The sequence below is a fragment of the Phoca vitulina genome, unplaced genomic scaffold (genome assembly GCF_004348235.1).
Source record: "Phoca vitulina isolate PV1807 unplaced genomic scaffold, GSC_HSeal_1.0 scaffold33, whole genome shotgun sequence".
In the NCBI taxonomy this organism is placed as follows: domain Eukaryota; kingdom Metazoa; phylum Chordata; class Mammalia; order Carnivora; family Phocidae; genus Phoca; species Phoca vitulina.
The window spans coordinates 15,404,623-15,421,299 of NW_022589736.1; the positions used below are offsets into that span (position 1 = coordinate 15,404,623).

The 16,677-nt window shown below is 45.4% G+C and overlaps 1 protein-coding gene across 1 annotated transcript in view; it reads right to left on the reverse strand.

Moving 5' to 3' along the window:
* The window catches only part of FRMD4A (FERM domain containing 4A), a 319,871-nt gene extending 305,874 nt beyond the window's left edge, over nucleotides 1-13,997 (reverse strand). Inside the window, exon 1 of the mRNA XM_032425610.1 lies at nucleotides 5,225-13,997. Coding sequence (XP_032281501.1) covers nucleotides 5,225-5,317 — 93 coding nt within the window. The 5' untranslated portion in view covers nucleotides 5,318-13,997. The remainder of the gene's footprint in view (nucleotides 1-5,224) is intronic.
* Nucleotides 13,998-16,677: the final 2,680 nt, after the last annotated feature.

Consider the following 16,677-nt stretch of genomic DNA (forward strand, 5'->3'; position numbering starts at 1 on the left):
AAAAAAAAAAAAAAAAAAAAAAAAAAAATCCTTTCACTTAAATATTCAAATAATTGTGGCAAAAGAGAATGCTTTCTTGTTTCTTTTTTTTTTTTTCACCCAATAAAGATGTCAAATTTACATTACTCTGTGAAGAGACATATAAGCTGAGTCTGGTCAGTTGTTCACACACATGCTTCCTTCTACTTTAAGACACATGGTATGGTCTAAGAGTTTAGAGCATTTGTCTCCTCAGTTTGTATGAACACGTAAGAGCAAACACATTTCCCGTCAGCAATAACTGGGCATGGGGTAATTTAATGTAAAAAAAAAATGAGGCTGTTTCTGTTTATTTCTTAATTCTGCTCTTCTTCCCAAATTTTCTCTCTGAGGGAAGTTTATAAAAAACTGTCAGATTTCATTTATTTTTCTCATCTAGTGAATATTTATCACAATCCTGTTATGAGCCCGAGACCAAGATGTGTTTCCTGCCCTCAAGGAGCTTGTCATCATGTGGAGATTTTACATGACAGAAATAGGATGGAAACAGGGGGATTCAGTGCAGTGTGATCTGTGCTGCTGTGGGTAGGGGAAAATGCAGTGCGTAGGGGAGCCTAAAGGAAGAGCACTCATTCAGACTTGGGGAGGGGGCAGGGTTTCTGAAAAGCCTTCCCAAGGGTGTTAATTTTAGGCTGAAAGGATGTGACTGGGAAGTTAAGGAGGTAGAGGGAGGAGGCAGTGTGTGTCAGGCAGACCAAAGCACATGCAAAGGTCCTGAGGCAAGGGAGAGCATAGTGGTTTAGAGGAGCCTCAGACGTGTGCAGTGTGGTTGGAGTCTAGCACTCTCAGGGTAAAGTAGGGGGAGAACTGAGGCTGGAGAGGGTAGCAGGGTCCTAATCATGAAGGCCTTGTAATTATATTTAGGCATTCATCTAAGTACTTATCTTGAAGCAGGAACCACTTAAGGGTTTTAAGTAGATGAGTGGACACGACCATGCCTCTGTTTTAGAAAGATCACACGGCTGGGGCGCCTGGGTGGCTCAGTTGTTAAGCGTCTGCCTTCGGCTCAGGTCATGATCCCAGGGTCCTGGGATTGAGCCCCACATTGGGCTCCCTGCTCCGCGGGAAGCCTGCTTCTCCCTCTCCCACTCCCCCTGCTTGTGTTCCCTCTCTCACTGTGTCTCTCTCTGTCAAATAAATAAATAAAATCTTAAAAAAAAAAAAAAATTCTGTTAAAAAAGAAAAGAAAGATCACACGGCTGCAACACAGAGCATGGACTTGGGGGAACACAAATGGCAACTGTTGGAAAGTGAAAGATGATGGTGGCCTGAGCCAAGAGGAGGGAGGAGGCAGGGAGGGCACCTGGGTTCTGCTCGGGGTGTTCAGGTAGCTGGTGGACTGAAGGAGGAGCAGGATTGTGAGCAAGATGACCAATTCCATTTTGGACATGTTGAATTTGAGGTATTGCAGCATTCAGGAGAACAGAGATGTCCAGCCCTTCCTGGCATATGTGGGTCTGGATGCTAGAGAGGATAAATCAGCAGGAAGAGGAGCATCCTTCATAAACACACATCTGAAACAGCGGGCTGGGCCACAGGAAGCTTTGCCTACTTATTCTTGGGTTTTGGAACTCTAAAGAAAGATAATTTCCAACATGATGACATTTCCTCATGGTGTAGGGTCATAGTAGTTTCATAAAAACATTAACCCCGCTCCAAGGCAAACTCCCAGAAAAAAGGTCCACATTTACTCTTTCCTTAATTCATTTACATGTTGTGCTCTTAGATTCATGAGAATTTTCCACGAAGTTCATTTTTACCTCTGGAGTAACAACATCTGGCTTTGGAAGGAAGGGACCCTATGGAAGCATATGGGCTTGAGAAGTTTAGTTAGTTGGCATTTTCGTGCAATGAATTTGAAACATTTTGTTTTCTAAGTGTCTTACATAAAATTGGGAGTCCAAGGCAAATTATCACCAGGAAATCCTGTCTGTCTTGGCTTTACTTGGTAAAGATCCCTAAAGGACCTCTCCAGGTGACAGTGAAGTGTGACCAAGAGTGTGATGACCAAGGCCATCAGCTATGAAAAATACAAGCTGAGTGTTCCTCCACTCAAAGTTAGGCAAACTTTAAAAATACTCTGTCATTAATGACTGTTTTCTATATGTGAGGTATTGTGTTAGGTCCTTATTTACGTTCCCTCTAATCCTTAACAACTGCCCTCAATGGGGGATAGTGCAGATGTATAAACTAAGAACACTGAGTAAGTCTGGTCACTCTGGTCAAGAACACACAATTAGTAAAGGGTGAGGCTCTCAGTTTTGGGGACCCGGTGACTGCAAGCCCCACCCTTTCTATCCCACCTTCCTGCTTTCGGTAGCACCTAAATTGTCTTCATTTCTTGTTTTGTAGCTAAATTCGTGCCCTGTTATGTCAATACTGTTTTGTTTATGTAAACCTGTATCCCTAATCTCTCTTGTCTTACCAAGCAAAGTATTTATATTTCTGCTGTTTTTCCCACCTCACCTAGCTCCGTGATGGGCTCGTGGTAGTCCGTGAAACCATGAACAAAAACTGAGCCTGGTCTTGCAGCCCGAGTGAGTGTTTCTGAATGAGGATTTGATAGAGGTCTAGACAACATAGTTAAAAAGGTGTGCTTCTTTTCTTTCAATTCAACTGGCAGTTGGAAAACAGGAACAACTATGCACTCCTGGGTGCCTGAGGGCACATGACCAGCCCTGGAAATCGTTTTCTCCTCGGTCGTGAGTCTTCTATATTCCCTTTCATGGGAAGTCCTGGTGACAAGTTGCTTACAATCCTTTGCTTGGGGGCAGGCTGCCATGTTGATGCTCCCCCAGGGAGCAAAGGTGATGAAACAGGGACAGAAGATACTGGGTCCTTAGACATGGGTCCTGCTCTGTGGTCGACTCTATGTCCCTGGACAGAAGATTAAACCCCTCCGTGCCTTGGCTTCCCTGTTCCTACAGGACAAGAGTGATAACCCCCATTCTCTGTGTCTCGCCAGCAACTCAGGATCGTAATACGAAGTAACAAATATAAAAGTGCATTGGAGTAAAGACAGTACAGACGCGAGATTTAAGATCATCACATATCGCGAGATAATGGAAACCAACCCGAATGTCTGTCACCCTCTAGGCTGCTGATGTAACTGGAAAAGGGCCACTGCTTTTAAGTCAGGGAGTCCCAAGAAAAGAGTGCTGGTTCTCAGTATCTGCCCTTAAAGCAGATGCTGCGTCTCACCTTTCCTGCCCTCCTTTTACACAAATGTTTGACTCTGATTCTGAAAATTGTCATCAAGTCGGCAACAGTATAAAATGCCCAGTTGGAATTGACACATTCATCCTAGGTTCCAATTAGTGTCAACCTCCCTTAGAGTGGAAGGGGAGATGGGCGGCTCATAAGGAATGCAGGGGCACTCTTCCTATGAGCGATGGTGTCCCAGCCCCATCGCTTCACCTCTAGCAACTGAGATGAATAGGATGTCTGACGCTCCAGTGATGTGTGCTTTCTCCTAAGGGCCCAGCAGCTTGCAGATCTAAGACGCAGGTAACACGGGTGCGTGCCCATGGGCAGAAAATAGGTCTGTGTGTTTTGAACGTAAGTAGATGCCAACACATGTGACAATGTTTTATGTATGACGCTGTGTTCATAGGCTGTCCGTTTTTCTTAAATTGGTTAACAATGAATAACAGAAATGGTAACTGCATACATCTGGATTTATTAAAAATCCACGATCTATCAAACATCCATCTGGAGATTCTAATGGTTAAATAAAGGTTCCTATGGAATTTTTTTGTGCCTATGCCCAGATAACTCTCTCCTAAGTACTGCCAGGTTCCAGAACTCCAGCGTGTACAATTCATGTTTCTAAATGACTAGTTGTGCACAGAACACATGATATAAACTTAGTTACCGCAAAGGTCAGGAAATTCTCAACAAAACCTAAAATCATATCCAATATAAGCCTGATATACTTTTAACATTTGCCGTAACTGTTAGTCCTATGCTCTAAAGCTATTGGTATAGAAGGGAGCATGCGATAGGCACTTACTGTATACTAGTTGATGACTCTGATATTGAGCCCAAGACATATGTCTCAAAATAAAGACCTACAGACAAACAGAATAGGAAGTGAAGCTTTTTTCTCTTCATCAGCACTCAAGTGGCAGAAAGAACGTCCCTCACTACACGTCAGGAGATCAAGCCCACCTGCATTCTAAATAGACCCTCATATTTTAAAGTTTCAACTGTGCTTTCCTTACATTTAAAAATCACTGAGTACTAAGTATACCAGCCAGAAAAAGTGACTCGAATTCAACCCTGTTCCCCTTTATAAGATGCAGCACGTTGCTTATCCATCAAGAGAGCTTTTTATGAAGTTATTTGCCTTATGGCTGTTAGATCCCACCTTAAACCAGGATGTCTAAGTAGACTCTACAGCCCACAGAGGGGCCTGCTGTGATTCAAACAGGAGCTTCGGGGTTTCTGAGACCCACAAAGCATTCCACCCCTGCAGGGGTGTAGGCATTTGTCCCTCCATGAACGAGCCCAACATCCCAAGGACAGCTAGCTTTGTATCAACCTCAGTCATCCCCAAAAGTGCATTAGTCACTCCGGAGAAGGACAAATCCTTATTATTTTACAGGATCATCTCTGCCAAGGGTTGCCATAAAGTAAGCACGTTTCAGAAAATTAACAGAGTCATTTCGAGCCTAAATCCGTAGTATTAAAAAAAAAAATCCAAAATGATAGCAAGGTATGTGAAACAGCGACAACACAACAGAGGGGATTCTCTTCAATGGGGGCATAATTTAAACCCCCCAGGCATCAAAGCCTCCCTTGAAGACACAGTCACCCCACAGAGGAAATTTGCAGCTGTGTCGTACTAATGCATCTGCCTGCAGCCCCTGCTCTTCTCCCCAGGCACTCACATCTTCCCATCCCGATTCCAAAGGAAAGTCCCCACCCCAGTCTCTACCCTCCTATCTCATCTCTCACAGCACCCCCACATGCACACCTGGCAAAAATTTGTTTCAAATTTTTTCATCATCCTCTGTTAAGAAAAAAAATTTACCCACGACCTAGTATTCTACCGTCCCAGGAATTCAAATTTTTCAGGAAAACAGGGCGACCAGAAGGGATGCTATGTACAATGAAAACAAACAACTCCTTTTCTTTGGAGCAATTGCTCCACGCAAAACAAACAGCCCGCCACGTCGCTTACCCTCTCCACGCTGCGTCTTCTCAGAGATCCATAAGGAATTTTCAGTAAAAGTCTTTGAGATCTGTTCGGGGCCACTGCAGCCTGAACCACCATGGTGTAGAGCCGCGTGTGTGGGTTCCTGTGTGTGTGTGCGTTCCTGTGTGTGAGTGTGTGTGCGTGTGTGTGTGTGTGTGCGTGTGCGTGTGTTCCCAGCAAAGTGAGAGACAAGGCTTCCTCCAAACTAAGTTATGGTCTCCTGGAGGTTTCCCAAATATCAAATAACCGAAAGAGTTTTTTCTTTCGACCATATGAGTCAAGATGTGGTTCGTCGGGAGGCGGGGGGATGGGGAAGCAGAAAAATAGCCCAAGTTCTCCAACTTCAGCCCGCCTTCAGCAACAGCGTTAGCCGCCCCTTGTCTGTCCCTGCCTGTCAGTCCTTCGGTGAGACTGCGTGTCCCAGAAGTTGGCAAGCTATGCCTCTGGGGAGAGTGATCCAGAAATGGCAACTTTGCTTCTCGTGGCTAAGACGGTAACCAGGTCAGTTGTCTAATCGAAGAGCTATCAGTCGTATTATTCATTCCATCACGTGACTCCAAAGCCCCTCGGCCATACAGTAGGTCACATGCTCACCTTAAAAAGACTGTTTGGAATATCACCATCTGGTGTGGAGATTAATGTGAAATCCTGCATTCTGATTTCACTCTTTTCCGAACACAGGAAAAATATTTGCAGACCCGTGACATAACGCACTGGGGACTTGGAGGGATCCTTCCTCACGGTCATAAATTACACGTATGACCCTGAGCATCAGATGCGCCTCTCTGGTTTTTCTCTCCTGCTTTCCAGTGCATAGAAAAATAAATGTAGGAGTGCAATTAATTATATATGTGAATGTAGTCCGCAAAGATAAAGTGTGAGAGAAGGGAAAAAAAATGTTGGGGTATCACGTGGTCTAGATGAATCGAATATAAGAGACAGACTCGCATTTGGCATCTCTTCATTTAAATGTTTGTGTTATAGAACATTTATTTTTATGTGTGTCAGTAAATGTGAAGAAGTTCTGTTTGATTTTACAAGGCTCTGAAAAGGACTAAGTTCAGATTCATCCGTCACGTTTGCCTATTCTTTTCTAAAAATAGCGTGTAATTCCAGATCAGATAATCCTCTGAAGGATGGTACACATGGCCTAAAATTTTAACTTTTCTGTAATATTTTGTAATTGATATATTCGTCATCTATGGTCCCCTCTCTCTGCTCCCCCCTCCAAATATGCTTATCTATAGCAGAGAAAATTACAATAAAGAAAAACAAGTAAGGGGCTTCCAGAATTGGAGGGTTTTTTTTTTTTTCTTGTTTGTAATGTATTTCTACATCAGCTGCTCCTCTCCATTCTGGGTTTTGTGAAAGGGATGCCATTTCCTTTGTAGTAATTCATGCTTTTTGGTGTTAGCCTGATATCACTTATATGCTTTGGGATCCGGCTTTTATTTACTCTCTGCAGACCAGTTTATTGTCAACCATGGAAAAGAAAGTTCTGTTTATTCAAAGATTCTAATAGGAAGTGGGGCGGGGTGCAAGGGGGAAGAAGTGGAGGTTTACATGCTGGAAAATGAACCAGGAAAGACTCTCAGAAGGGGGGTGCTGGTGGGGGTGGGGTGGGAAGGATGGAAACGTGGGTCTGGTCACCCAGTGCAGACACACATTAAAAGGCAGTTAAAGAAAGCATCAAGTTGATGTGGGAAATTCCAAATATACAACAATCGGGCTTTGTTCGTAATTGGTTCCATATGTGCATGGGGGAGCCAGTGAGGGGGTGAGAGAGAAGGCCAGCAACAAGGAGAGACTTGCGGAGCGTCTCTGGCTAGGTGGTTGAGGTTTATATACCTTTTTTCCCCTTTTCTCGCTTCCTTCCTGCACTGCCTGGTTTCAAACTATTTTGGGGTGGCAATAGATCTGGAATGATACCCAATGATTGGGCCAAATGCGTCGAATTTCCTTGATAAAACCCCACTCGACTACGTAACCGTTTTGAACAAAGGACAGGCACATTTTCAAAACACTTATCTGTCGCGAGTCCTGGGACTGCTTCCTTCCAGGGCGGTTTGAGAGGGGGCGCTGGACCACATCAGCTGAGAAGTCACTGTCTCTCCTCCCTGACCCGGACCAGGGCAAAGCCCCTGGGAACTGAATTTATTTATATTTGACTAAATGCAATTTCCTGTTTCCCAGGGGTATTAATGAGTGTTTCACTGAAGAGCTTAAGGCCTCATGGCACAGTTCAGATCATAAAGGACACTTTGATGAACTAAGTGCAAATAAAACAAAAACATATGCATTTGATTAAGGTTAAAATACATATAGAAGAGAATGTTAATGGAAACAAAAATAACCCTGAGCCAGGCTCGCACACAGTTGAGCCCCATCTACTCTACCCCCCGGAGGGTGAGGAGCAGGATCGTTTCTCTATCAGCACCAGTGCCTTCTCCCAGCTAATGGGGAGGAGTAGGGTGGCTCTGGAGCTTTCTGCAGTCCCCACAGAGTAGCCAGCCACCTCCTCAGACAGATCTGAAGGCTCTCAAAGGTCAGCTTGTCCAAAACTATCTTTTTTATGGTTTTGCTGTAGGTGTTTAAGATTTACACATTTAAAATTAGTTATTGAGACAAAAGCATTTAATTTCAGAAGGCCACTGTTATAATACAGATCTGTTTCCCAGGAAGGGATATGCATTCACACCTTTGCAGATCTGACCACTTTCCGAGAGGTGAGGGGGACTAACGTTTACTGCGTACCTAGCAGTTGCCCGGCAGCGTGCTAGAAGGTGACCCAAGGCTATCTCAACGCAGAAATGAGCTTCGGGGTCCATATTTTACAGTTGATGAAACTGGGGCTCAGAGAGGTTAATAATTTGACCAAGGTAACACAGCTAGAACTGTCAGATCTAAGATGAAACCAAAGTCAAGATGTTTGATTCCAGGGCCTGACTTGGCCCATTATATACTCTCACGTGACACAGAGGACTTCATCAAATTACAGCAGGTTAGAAATCCAGAAAGGACAGATATCCATGGGACCTAACAGAGAAAGTGAAAAATCCCTGGCTTTGAAAAAGAGAGAATTTAAGCCAGGAAATGGCATAAGAAGGAGCAGTTCTAGAGTCTCCGGAACTGCTGTTCTGCTCTCCCTTGGTGAGGAGCATGGGTGACAAGAAGAGCAAAGAAGCCCACAGGAGCTAGGGAGGCAGGACAGCCCCTGACCTGAGGGGTAAAGGGAGGAACCTAGGGCCCGGGTCACCTTGTAGAGGCTGGAACCCTGTGGACCCACGGGTGAGACCTGATCACTGCTGGAGCCCTGGGCCAAGGCCAAGTGGGGGGCAGGGGGGAGGGGAAGGAAGGCCCTGCTCCGCCCTTCTACTCCCCTCCAGCCTCCTCGCTGCATCCTTCATGGACTGATGCCAGCCAGTTGACCGGGAGCCCTGGAAACAGCCATTGGGGCGGGGGAGGGAAAGAGGAAGAGGAGATCTGAGGGTAGATGCCCAAGATCAGCACTGAGACCAGAGACTTGGGAATAAAGGACTGGGAAAGGGTGAATAAAGAGTAACTATAAGACAACAGAAAAGCAAGGGGGAAATATTTGGAACAGAGTATTACTTACAGAAAGCATGTTTTTGCCAGTATGGTGGGCACGGAGGTCCCCCGCATACCCAGGGCACAGTGTAATGGCCCACGAGACAGATGGGGAGCCTGCTGCGGGGATGCAGTGAGTGAACCCCCAGGAGATGGGATGGAAAAGACCCGCTTCTGCTCTAGAGCCCCTGTAGCTGCTGTGTTTGATGCCTCTTGGAGGAGAGCACCCAGGCCTGGTGGAGTTTTTTTTGTTTATTTTGAACATTTCCTTCCCATCTCAGTGAAAATGTTTACATTCAAACTCTGGAATGAAAATGCATAGGGATCGATTGAACCATATTTCAGGAAAATCAATGGTCTTGACACACCAAAGCAAGATGTATCAAATCCAATGGGTGTTCTTGGTCACAAATAGCAGGAGGTGGAAGAGGGGGCTTGGGGGATAATGGCCTGTCAGGGAAAAAGCACGTGACAACACCAGAGCTAGTTAGTGGGGGGCAGCCGCAGGAGAGGGGAGACCTGCTGCTGAGTGTGTGGACAGGGGCACGGCAGCTGACACAGATCAGGCCAGCGACTGAGCTGGCATGTGCTGAGAAGCCATGGGAAGGTTGGCGGGGGGGGGGGGGGGGGTTCCTGATAGGATACTGAGAACTGACACAGAAACGGGGACACTGGTCACTGCAGCCTCTTGTCCAGACTGTGCCTGGACTACCGGCCTCCAGCGTTCATCCCAACTGTGGCCCAGTGCCTGAAATGACCATTCGTGAGTCTCATCCCTTTGGCCCCCCGAAGCTCCCCGTGTATGCGTATCTTACCTCAGACTTGTAATCACTGGTACTAGGTAAACTCGTCTGCACGGCTTTGTTTTGTTCACTTGCCAGAATCCGGAGAGAAGGGATAACGGGGCAGAGAGGTTTGGGCCAGGTTTTTGGGGTGGGAGGAAGGAGGTAACAGGTCAAAAATGGGTACAGTGGGGTGCCATAAGGAAGCTCCTGGCCCGAGGGCAGCCTGGGGCCACTGTGGCGGTGGGGGGGGGCAGGGGCAAAGGGCAGTGAGCTGAGCAGTGTTGGGAAAGTGAGTTGAAGCGCCCTTCTGGAAAATAAGGACAGAAGCATTTCAAGAAACGGTATCCTTGTCTTCTTTCATTCTCTCTCTGGTAAAAGGTGAAATACCGCTTACATTAAGGACACAGATACAAAGCTGACAGTGTAAATGCCTCTTCTAATGTCCATCTCAAGCCATTATTTGTTGTAAATTTAGCAGCATGTTCAAAGGGGACTCTCTCGGTTTCATAGGTCTGAAGACCACAGGTGCCAACCATTCCCTCCTTCTTCGCGTCTTCTCGAAGCATGCAAAGGAAAGTCTGAGACCAGATTTGAGGTCCGTGTTGACCTGGTTCTGCAGGCTGTCAGCAAAGGAGTCAGAAGAACGAGGAGGGCAGGAGCCTGCTGCCCCCTCACCTCAGGCCCAGCGAGGGGCTCCGAGAAGGAGCCTATTGGGAGGGGTACAGCGAGTTTTTTAGGGGATAGGGCCCGGTTGAGCATGGGTGGCAGCCAAGAGAAGAGAAGAATGGTGTAGGGGAAGTAACTTCCATCCCATCATCTTGGGTCAGCTACGAGTGCCTAAGAGAGCTGGTCTTGGTCCGTCTCAGGTGCTCAGTGTGGTGTATGAAGGGCTACGGAACCCCAGGAGAAAGGGGCTGGGGCTGTGGGGCAAGAAGGGATCTTAAATGACTAAGTAGAAGAAAAGACATCACTTGTGCCAGGGAACTGTGGAGGGAAGGGGACAGGGTGTTCAAAGAACCCACAAGGCACTCCACTCCACAAGGACCTAAACACTAGGTTTAGACATCCATCAGCCCCACAGAGAGAGCCCAGACGTGCTAGAGGCAGCTCAGGGAGCAGGGCCCATGGGGAGGGACATGGAGGAGGAAGCCAGGAGCCACATGCCAGTCTTTCCCACAGCAGCCCTGAGCCGAGGGAGGGAAGACAGGCTTTGAATGAAGTTTGGGGTATATACTCCTTGTCCTATAAAACAGGTGGGAGGATAAACAGGATGAGATTGAACCAAAGACACACACGAAGAACTCCTCAGCAATTTGGAACATTCCCGGAGTAGGGGTGAGGGGAGTTGGGAAGGGAAGCTCTGTCTTTCTTTAAAAGCCCCATCACCCTTCCCATTAGCTTCTAACTCAGCTAACCTGGGTCATTCATGTCACCTTTTATTAGAGTAAGCTCTGACTGAGGTTATACAAACATAAATGCTGCCTGCATCCATAATTTTATATTTGAAAAGTGGCTGGAATTTAGGCCAAACACGAAACCCAATATCCCCAAGAGCAGGAGGAAGATAAGCAACACAGTTATCACCAGACCTCACATGCCCAAGGCCTGTGAGATTATTCACAGTCCCCCCTGGGGCAGAAAAGTTGAGGGTTCTCTTGGTTTTAACACAGGTTTGCACTGATGAAGTGCATTGTTGACATCGTCCATCTTTGGACAGATTTTTCTCCTCTTAGGGCATTTGAAAGAAACTGTAGGTATAATTACAGCTAGGGTGGGTAGGCAGATAAAATCTTCCTTCCTTTCCCTGCTTTTCCGTTCATTCTTCCTTCTTTCCTTTTCCTTCCTTCCTTCCTTCCTTCCTTCCTTCCTCCCTTCCTCTTTCAATCTTCCCTTGTCTACTTGGTCTACATTCTGGGCTTTATTTAATAGTTCTCTTCCATGACCAGCCAGACAAAGAAAATAAAAGAAGATTGAACTGAATTGTTCAGTTTGACTCCTAATTGTTGTTGCTGGTAGAGGTCTGGTGGGCTGGGATGAGTCTGCTACTTGCTTCTGATATTACATTGTCTGTGCTCTTCTTGTATTCCATACCAAGCTCTACGCAATTGGCCTTGCCCTTGTCTAAACCAATTTTTAAAATATCCTTTTATTGCTTACTCTGCATGATTCATTCAACAGTTACTTTCTTGAGTGTCTAACAGAATAATGGCAACCCCCTTACATGGCACAGTCTATTGCAGGCCCTATTCTAAAGGCTTTTAGATGTATTGATTCTTTAATTTTCATAACACCTCACCAAGAAGGTACTTTCCTTTTCCCTAGAGGAAGATGGAGACACTGAGGCACAGAGAAATGGAGTAACCTGCCCAGGGTCACACTGCAAGAGGTTTTGGGGTCCATTAACTGCTAGATAACTACTATGTATCAGGTGCTGGGCCAGGAGTTGAGGATACAAGGATACAAGGGAGCTTCTGCTTTTTGGAAGAGTTTGCTTTTGTTCCTCACACTTAGTTCCCCCTGTGATGAGGTATCTGTAGAGAAGTAAAACAACCTTTTACCTGATTTACACCTGGAAGTTTACTGAACAGCTACCCAACAGGATGAAATGAAATTTGTCAAAGTTCTTTGTAAATGGGACACACACACAGACACACACACACTTTCCACTCTCACTTCTGCACACTGTTTTCCTGTTGCCTCAACATAACAGCCTTCGTGGATCTCACCATCCACCTCTCTGCCTCTTCATACATATTCCCCTATGACATCCATGTTTTATCCTTCTGCATTCCTTAAAGGTTGTGCAAATTAGCTACATACATTGGGTGGTAACGAGGCTTCTTCTTGGACCTTTGAGAACACCCTGTTCAGTAGTTTCATTGGAGTAACTAGGAGTAGAGAATTAATTAGCCCAGAATAAGACCCCCATCCCCATCAACTCAACAATACACATCCCATCACAAGGAAACCAGACTACATTCTTCCAAGGTAGGGAAAAAAATACAGCATTTGCTGCATGGAAACCTCACGTGCTAATTGGGCATCCCAGAATCTCATTCAATCTTTCTGGCAATGATCATGCTGTAGAGAATGTCAAGTGGAAAATATTAATGGCCTGTGTGGAGGATTAGTCCATATTGTCTTAGCATCCCTTGCTTCACAGACATCAAATTCCAGGTCATCGGCATGCTGGCAGGATTATTCAACTATCCACCCAGAGAAGGAGAGGCAGGGAGACATCCTGCTTGCAAGTGGCAGACAGATTCTATTCCTCCATATGAAAGTCCTTCACATCTGCCCTGGATATGATTTGCCCCCATCAGAGCTCCACTTGCCCTTCCCAGCATGAGGCTAAATCAGGCAATCAACGGCTGCAGCCCGGGATAATGGCTATTCTGCATGGTGGTAATGGATTATTGCATGTGCTATTAGAAGTGATGTCATGTCCAGGTTCTGAGGAATCGATAAGATTGCCAGGATGCCTGTGTGATTAATCAGGTAATAAGCTGACCCGTGTGGGGCTGGCTGTGTAGATTGGCTTTCGAGACCATTTTGCAAAGCTCTTTTTCATGGGCTATCCATCCATGCGGATGGATTTTGATAACTAGCATTGATTTGCCATTTTTATGAAGTGCAGTTTGCACAGGGTAAACTGTGTAATTGCACCCAGAATGGCAAAATAAATAATGTTCTTATCTATGGTATTGATTACCCAGGATTAGCTGAATATATATAGTACACCTCCAAACAGAGTCAATGGATGTTGACTTTTGATTTTTACTAGGCTCAGCTCTCAAATTTCAGGTGTCTTAGATAAGCACTGGGTGGCTAATGATCAACTTTTAAATCTGCTTCTAATTTCCAGGCTTCCTTTTTCCAGGAGGAGAAGTTTAATGTAATTTCCTTCAATAGGAGAATGGTTGTCTTGGTTCAAGTAATCCCTCTGGTGCTGCAAAGGAGGATGGCTTTCTTTGGGGCATCAGATTGCTTTCCGTACTGTGCCCAGGACCATGTCATTCCTAAGGGCAAGTGCCCATTTGCCCAGGGGTCTCTGGGATAAGCCACATGACCTGTATTTTCCCAAGGTGAGGAAGGAAAACACTTGATCTGATAAAAAGATAGGTACTGGGAAATCTCACATCATGAGAATAGGGTTTATCTTGAGTGTGCCCTAGAAGGCTGCCAACATCCCAGTAGTCAAAATGAGAAAGGGTTACCCAGTAACAAGGCAAAATATGTACAATGGACACCTGCTGAGATGTAAATGAGGATGCCTGGGGGATGCTCACTGCTACTATCTGCATGGGGTACTCCACTCCATTTGTTTTTTAATTTTTTAATTTTTTAAATTTTATTTTATCATGTTTTGTTAGTCACCATACAATACATCATAAGTTTTTGATGTAGTGATCCACGATTCATTGTTTTCGTATAACACCCAGTGCTCCATGCAGTACATGCCCTCCTTAATACCCATCACTGGGCTAACCCACCCCCCACCTCTCTCCCCCCTAAAACCCTCATTTTGTTTCTCAGAGTCCATAGTCTCTCATGGTACGTCTCCCCCTCCGATTTCCCCTCTTCACTTTTCCCTTCCTACTCCATTTGAATTTTAAACCTTGATAGCACGAATGCAGATAATAGACTTGTTGAGAAAATTAAGTGAGGCAGTAGAATCACATATGTGGGAACAAAAGCAGTAAGAAATGCCATCAGAGCCAGGTTCTGACATACATCCTATAGAAAAATATATTTTAGACCTTATTCTGTGAGCAACAGGGAGTCATTACAAGTAACTTTTTGCAAGGAAGTGATACCCATCTAACTTGAATTTTTTGAGCTTGAGTGGTAAAGACTGAGTGGTAGAATGGAGAGCCCAGATATATCTGAAGCCAGGAGAGAGGTTGCAAAGTTACTGCAAATGTCCAAATGAGTGGCGATTAAGCCCAGAACTAGGACAGTGGTGACAGGCTGAATATAAGATGTTGGGGAACAATAAATGCTAGAGGGACGTATACGGTGATCCTCTATCATGAGGGAGTAGAGGAAGGATGGTCCTATTAGCTAAGTACCCAAGAGAAGGGGCAGGTTTGGGGAGATGATAATGAGTAGCTCTGGACATACAGAGCTCCTGGTGCCCAAACATTTTGACCTGTAACATAAGAGGGGAGTAAAGCCTGGAAATGCAGCTTTGGATTTCAACCTCAGACAAGGAACCACTAGTCAAGTTATTAATTAAGTGTAAGGGAAGACATTCAAGAACACAAACGTTGACTTCTCACGCACCTTGTCTCAGGAGTTTACTGGAAGAGAGTCTCCAGTAAAAGAAAGTTAAACCTACAAAGAAGGGATTTGAATTCTAAGAAAAAGAGAATGAATCCCAGGAGAGCTGAAAAGGAAGTTCTTGGATCCAATGAAACCAGGCAACTAGTACCACCTAGGAAAACCTAAAGTTGTAAAATCCAGGGTATGTAATCATAATATACACTGTTTCCCCACTGTAAACAATGGATTGGCAGTCATAATAAGATTGAATTTTGATTTAAACTGTGATATTGATATATTGGTAAAGATCGAGGGAAAGAGATACATGGGTATTTTTAAGGATGTGGAGCAAGGATTTAAGTAAGTCAAAGCCTCATCTTTCAAGGGATGTCCCTGGGGAGAAGACTCAGAGATTGGGAGAAAGGGTTGGAAGCCTGGTATTTTTCCTTATTAGTCTTTATAGTACTCTTCAACTTTAAAATGTTATGAACATTGCCATGCACATGTATTATTTTGCTAAAAATGAGTTGAATTGTAAACAGAGGAGCAATGTTCCAGGCAGTGCGCGCAGATGAGGGCTGGGAGCAGTGTGTGGCATTCAAGGGTCACTGATGGCATTGAGAAAGTGTGCACAGAGGGCTGACAACAGAAGCCAGGCTGCAGGACAGAGAGCTAGAGCCGCCTGGCCTCGTTCTGAATGGACAGATTTGAGTCTACATCCTGGGTTATTGAATCTGACAAGTAATGTTTCAGGAGCCCTGCTTGATCTCCTCCGTTTTCCTTTCCTTCAGTGTATGTTTCAGGGCTCTTAGTCTATGGATTTGCTGTTGAAATGGCTGTTGAAAGAGAAGCCTCCACGCTGTACCTGGAAAGGAAGAACCTTAAATCCTTTGAAACTAGTTGAGGACACACGGACAAAAGGAAGCAGGCCAAATATGTCACCAAGGGCATTGCGGACAATTCTGGAGATAGTTCTGAAGAGTCATCTGTGCACTCTGACTGGGCCTTCTCTGCGCTTTACTTTGGTGTGACATTGTGTGTGTTTGCATGAATACACTCCTGCACACGCACATGTGTTATTTCCTCTAGTATTGCAGCAGCTACAGGAGCCCCAGAGTGGTGACAACTAATTATGAAACACCAGGTCTGATATGTCCCTCTTATTGAATCTTGCAGAAGCCTTGCATTCCCACAAAATCCCCCAGTGGCCCTTTGTAATCCTGGAAAGGAAGTGCCAATCTGCAAACAGCTGTTCTTGAGATAGTGGGATGACATCCTAATGAGCATGCCATGAGCAACAGAGGAAACCCAAGGCTAATGGGACTGTGAGGCAAATATTTTTTCTAGACAATTAGACTCACATGAGAAAGCCTATATTCCCTAGCAAGGCTGAGAGGAGAGTCACTGACCTAATAGATGTCAAGTCCCCAAGCCCTGTGGGATGTTGGACACTTTCTCCGGCTCTCTCCCAGGAGATGGCTCTGGCAAGGCAGTCCAAAGTCACCTTGCTCAGAGGCTCCACTAGGGAAACCCAGCTGGAGAGCAGAAGAAGCCAAGTACAGGCCTGTCCCCAGGGCTCCATGCCCCTGTTGGCTGCAGAGCTCAGGACCAGGTAGCTCCTGCATTTTGGGAGCAGGCAGGAAGAACGGCCACAGATTGATGAAGTTGAGGCCAGGAGTAAATGTTTTTGCTTCCACAGAACCAAACTCCTGCTAATTCCAGGGAGAAGGTTGAGTGGGAGTAGGGAGAGAGAACTTAGGGGTAGAGAAACAGAAAATGACTTATTGCAGTTCAGGGTTT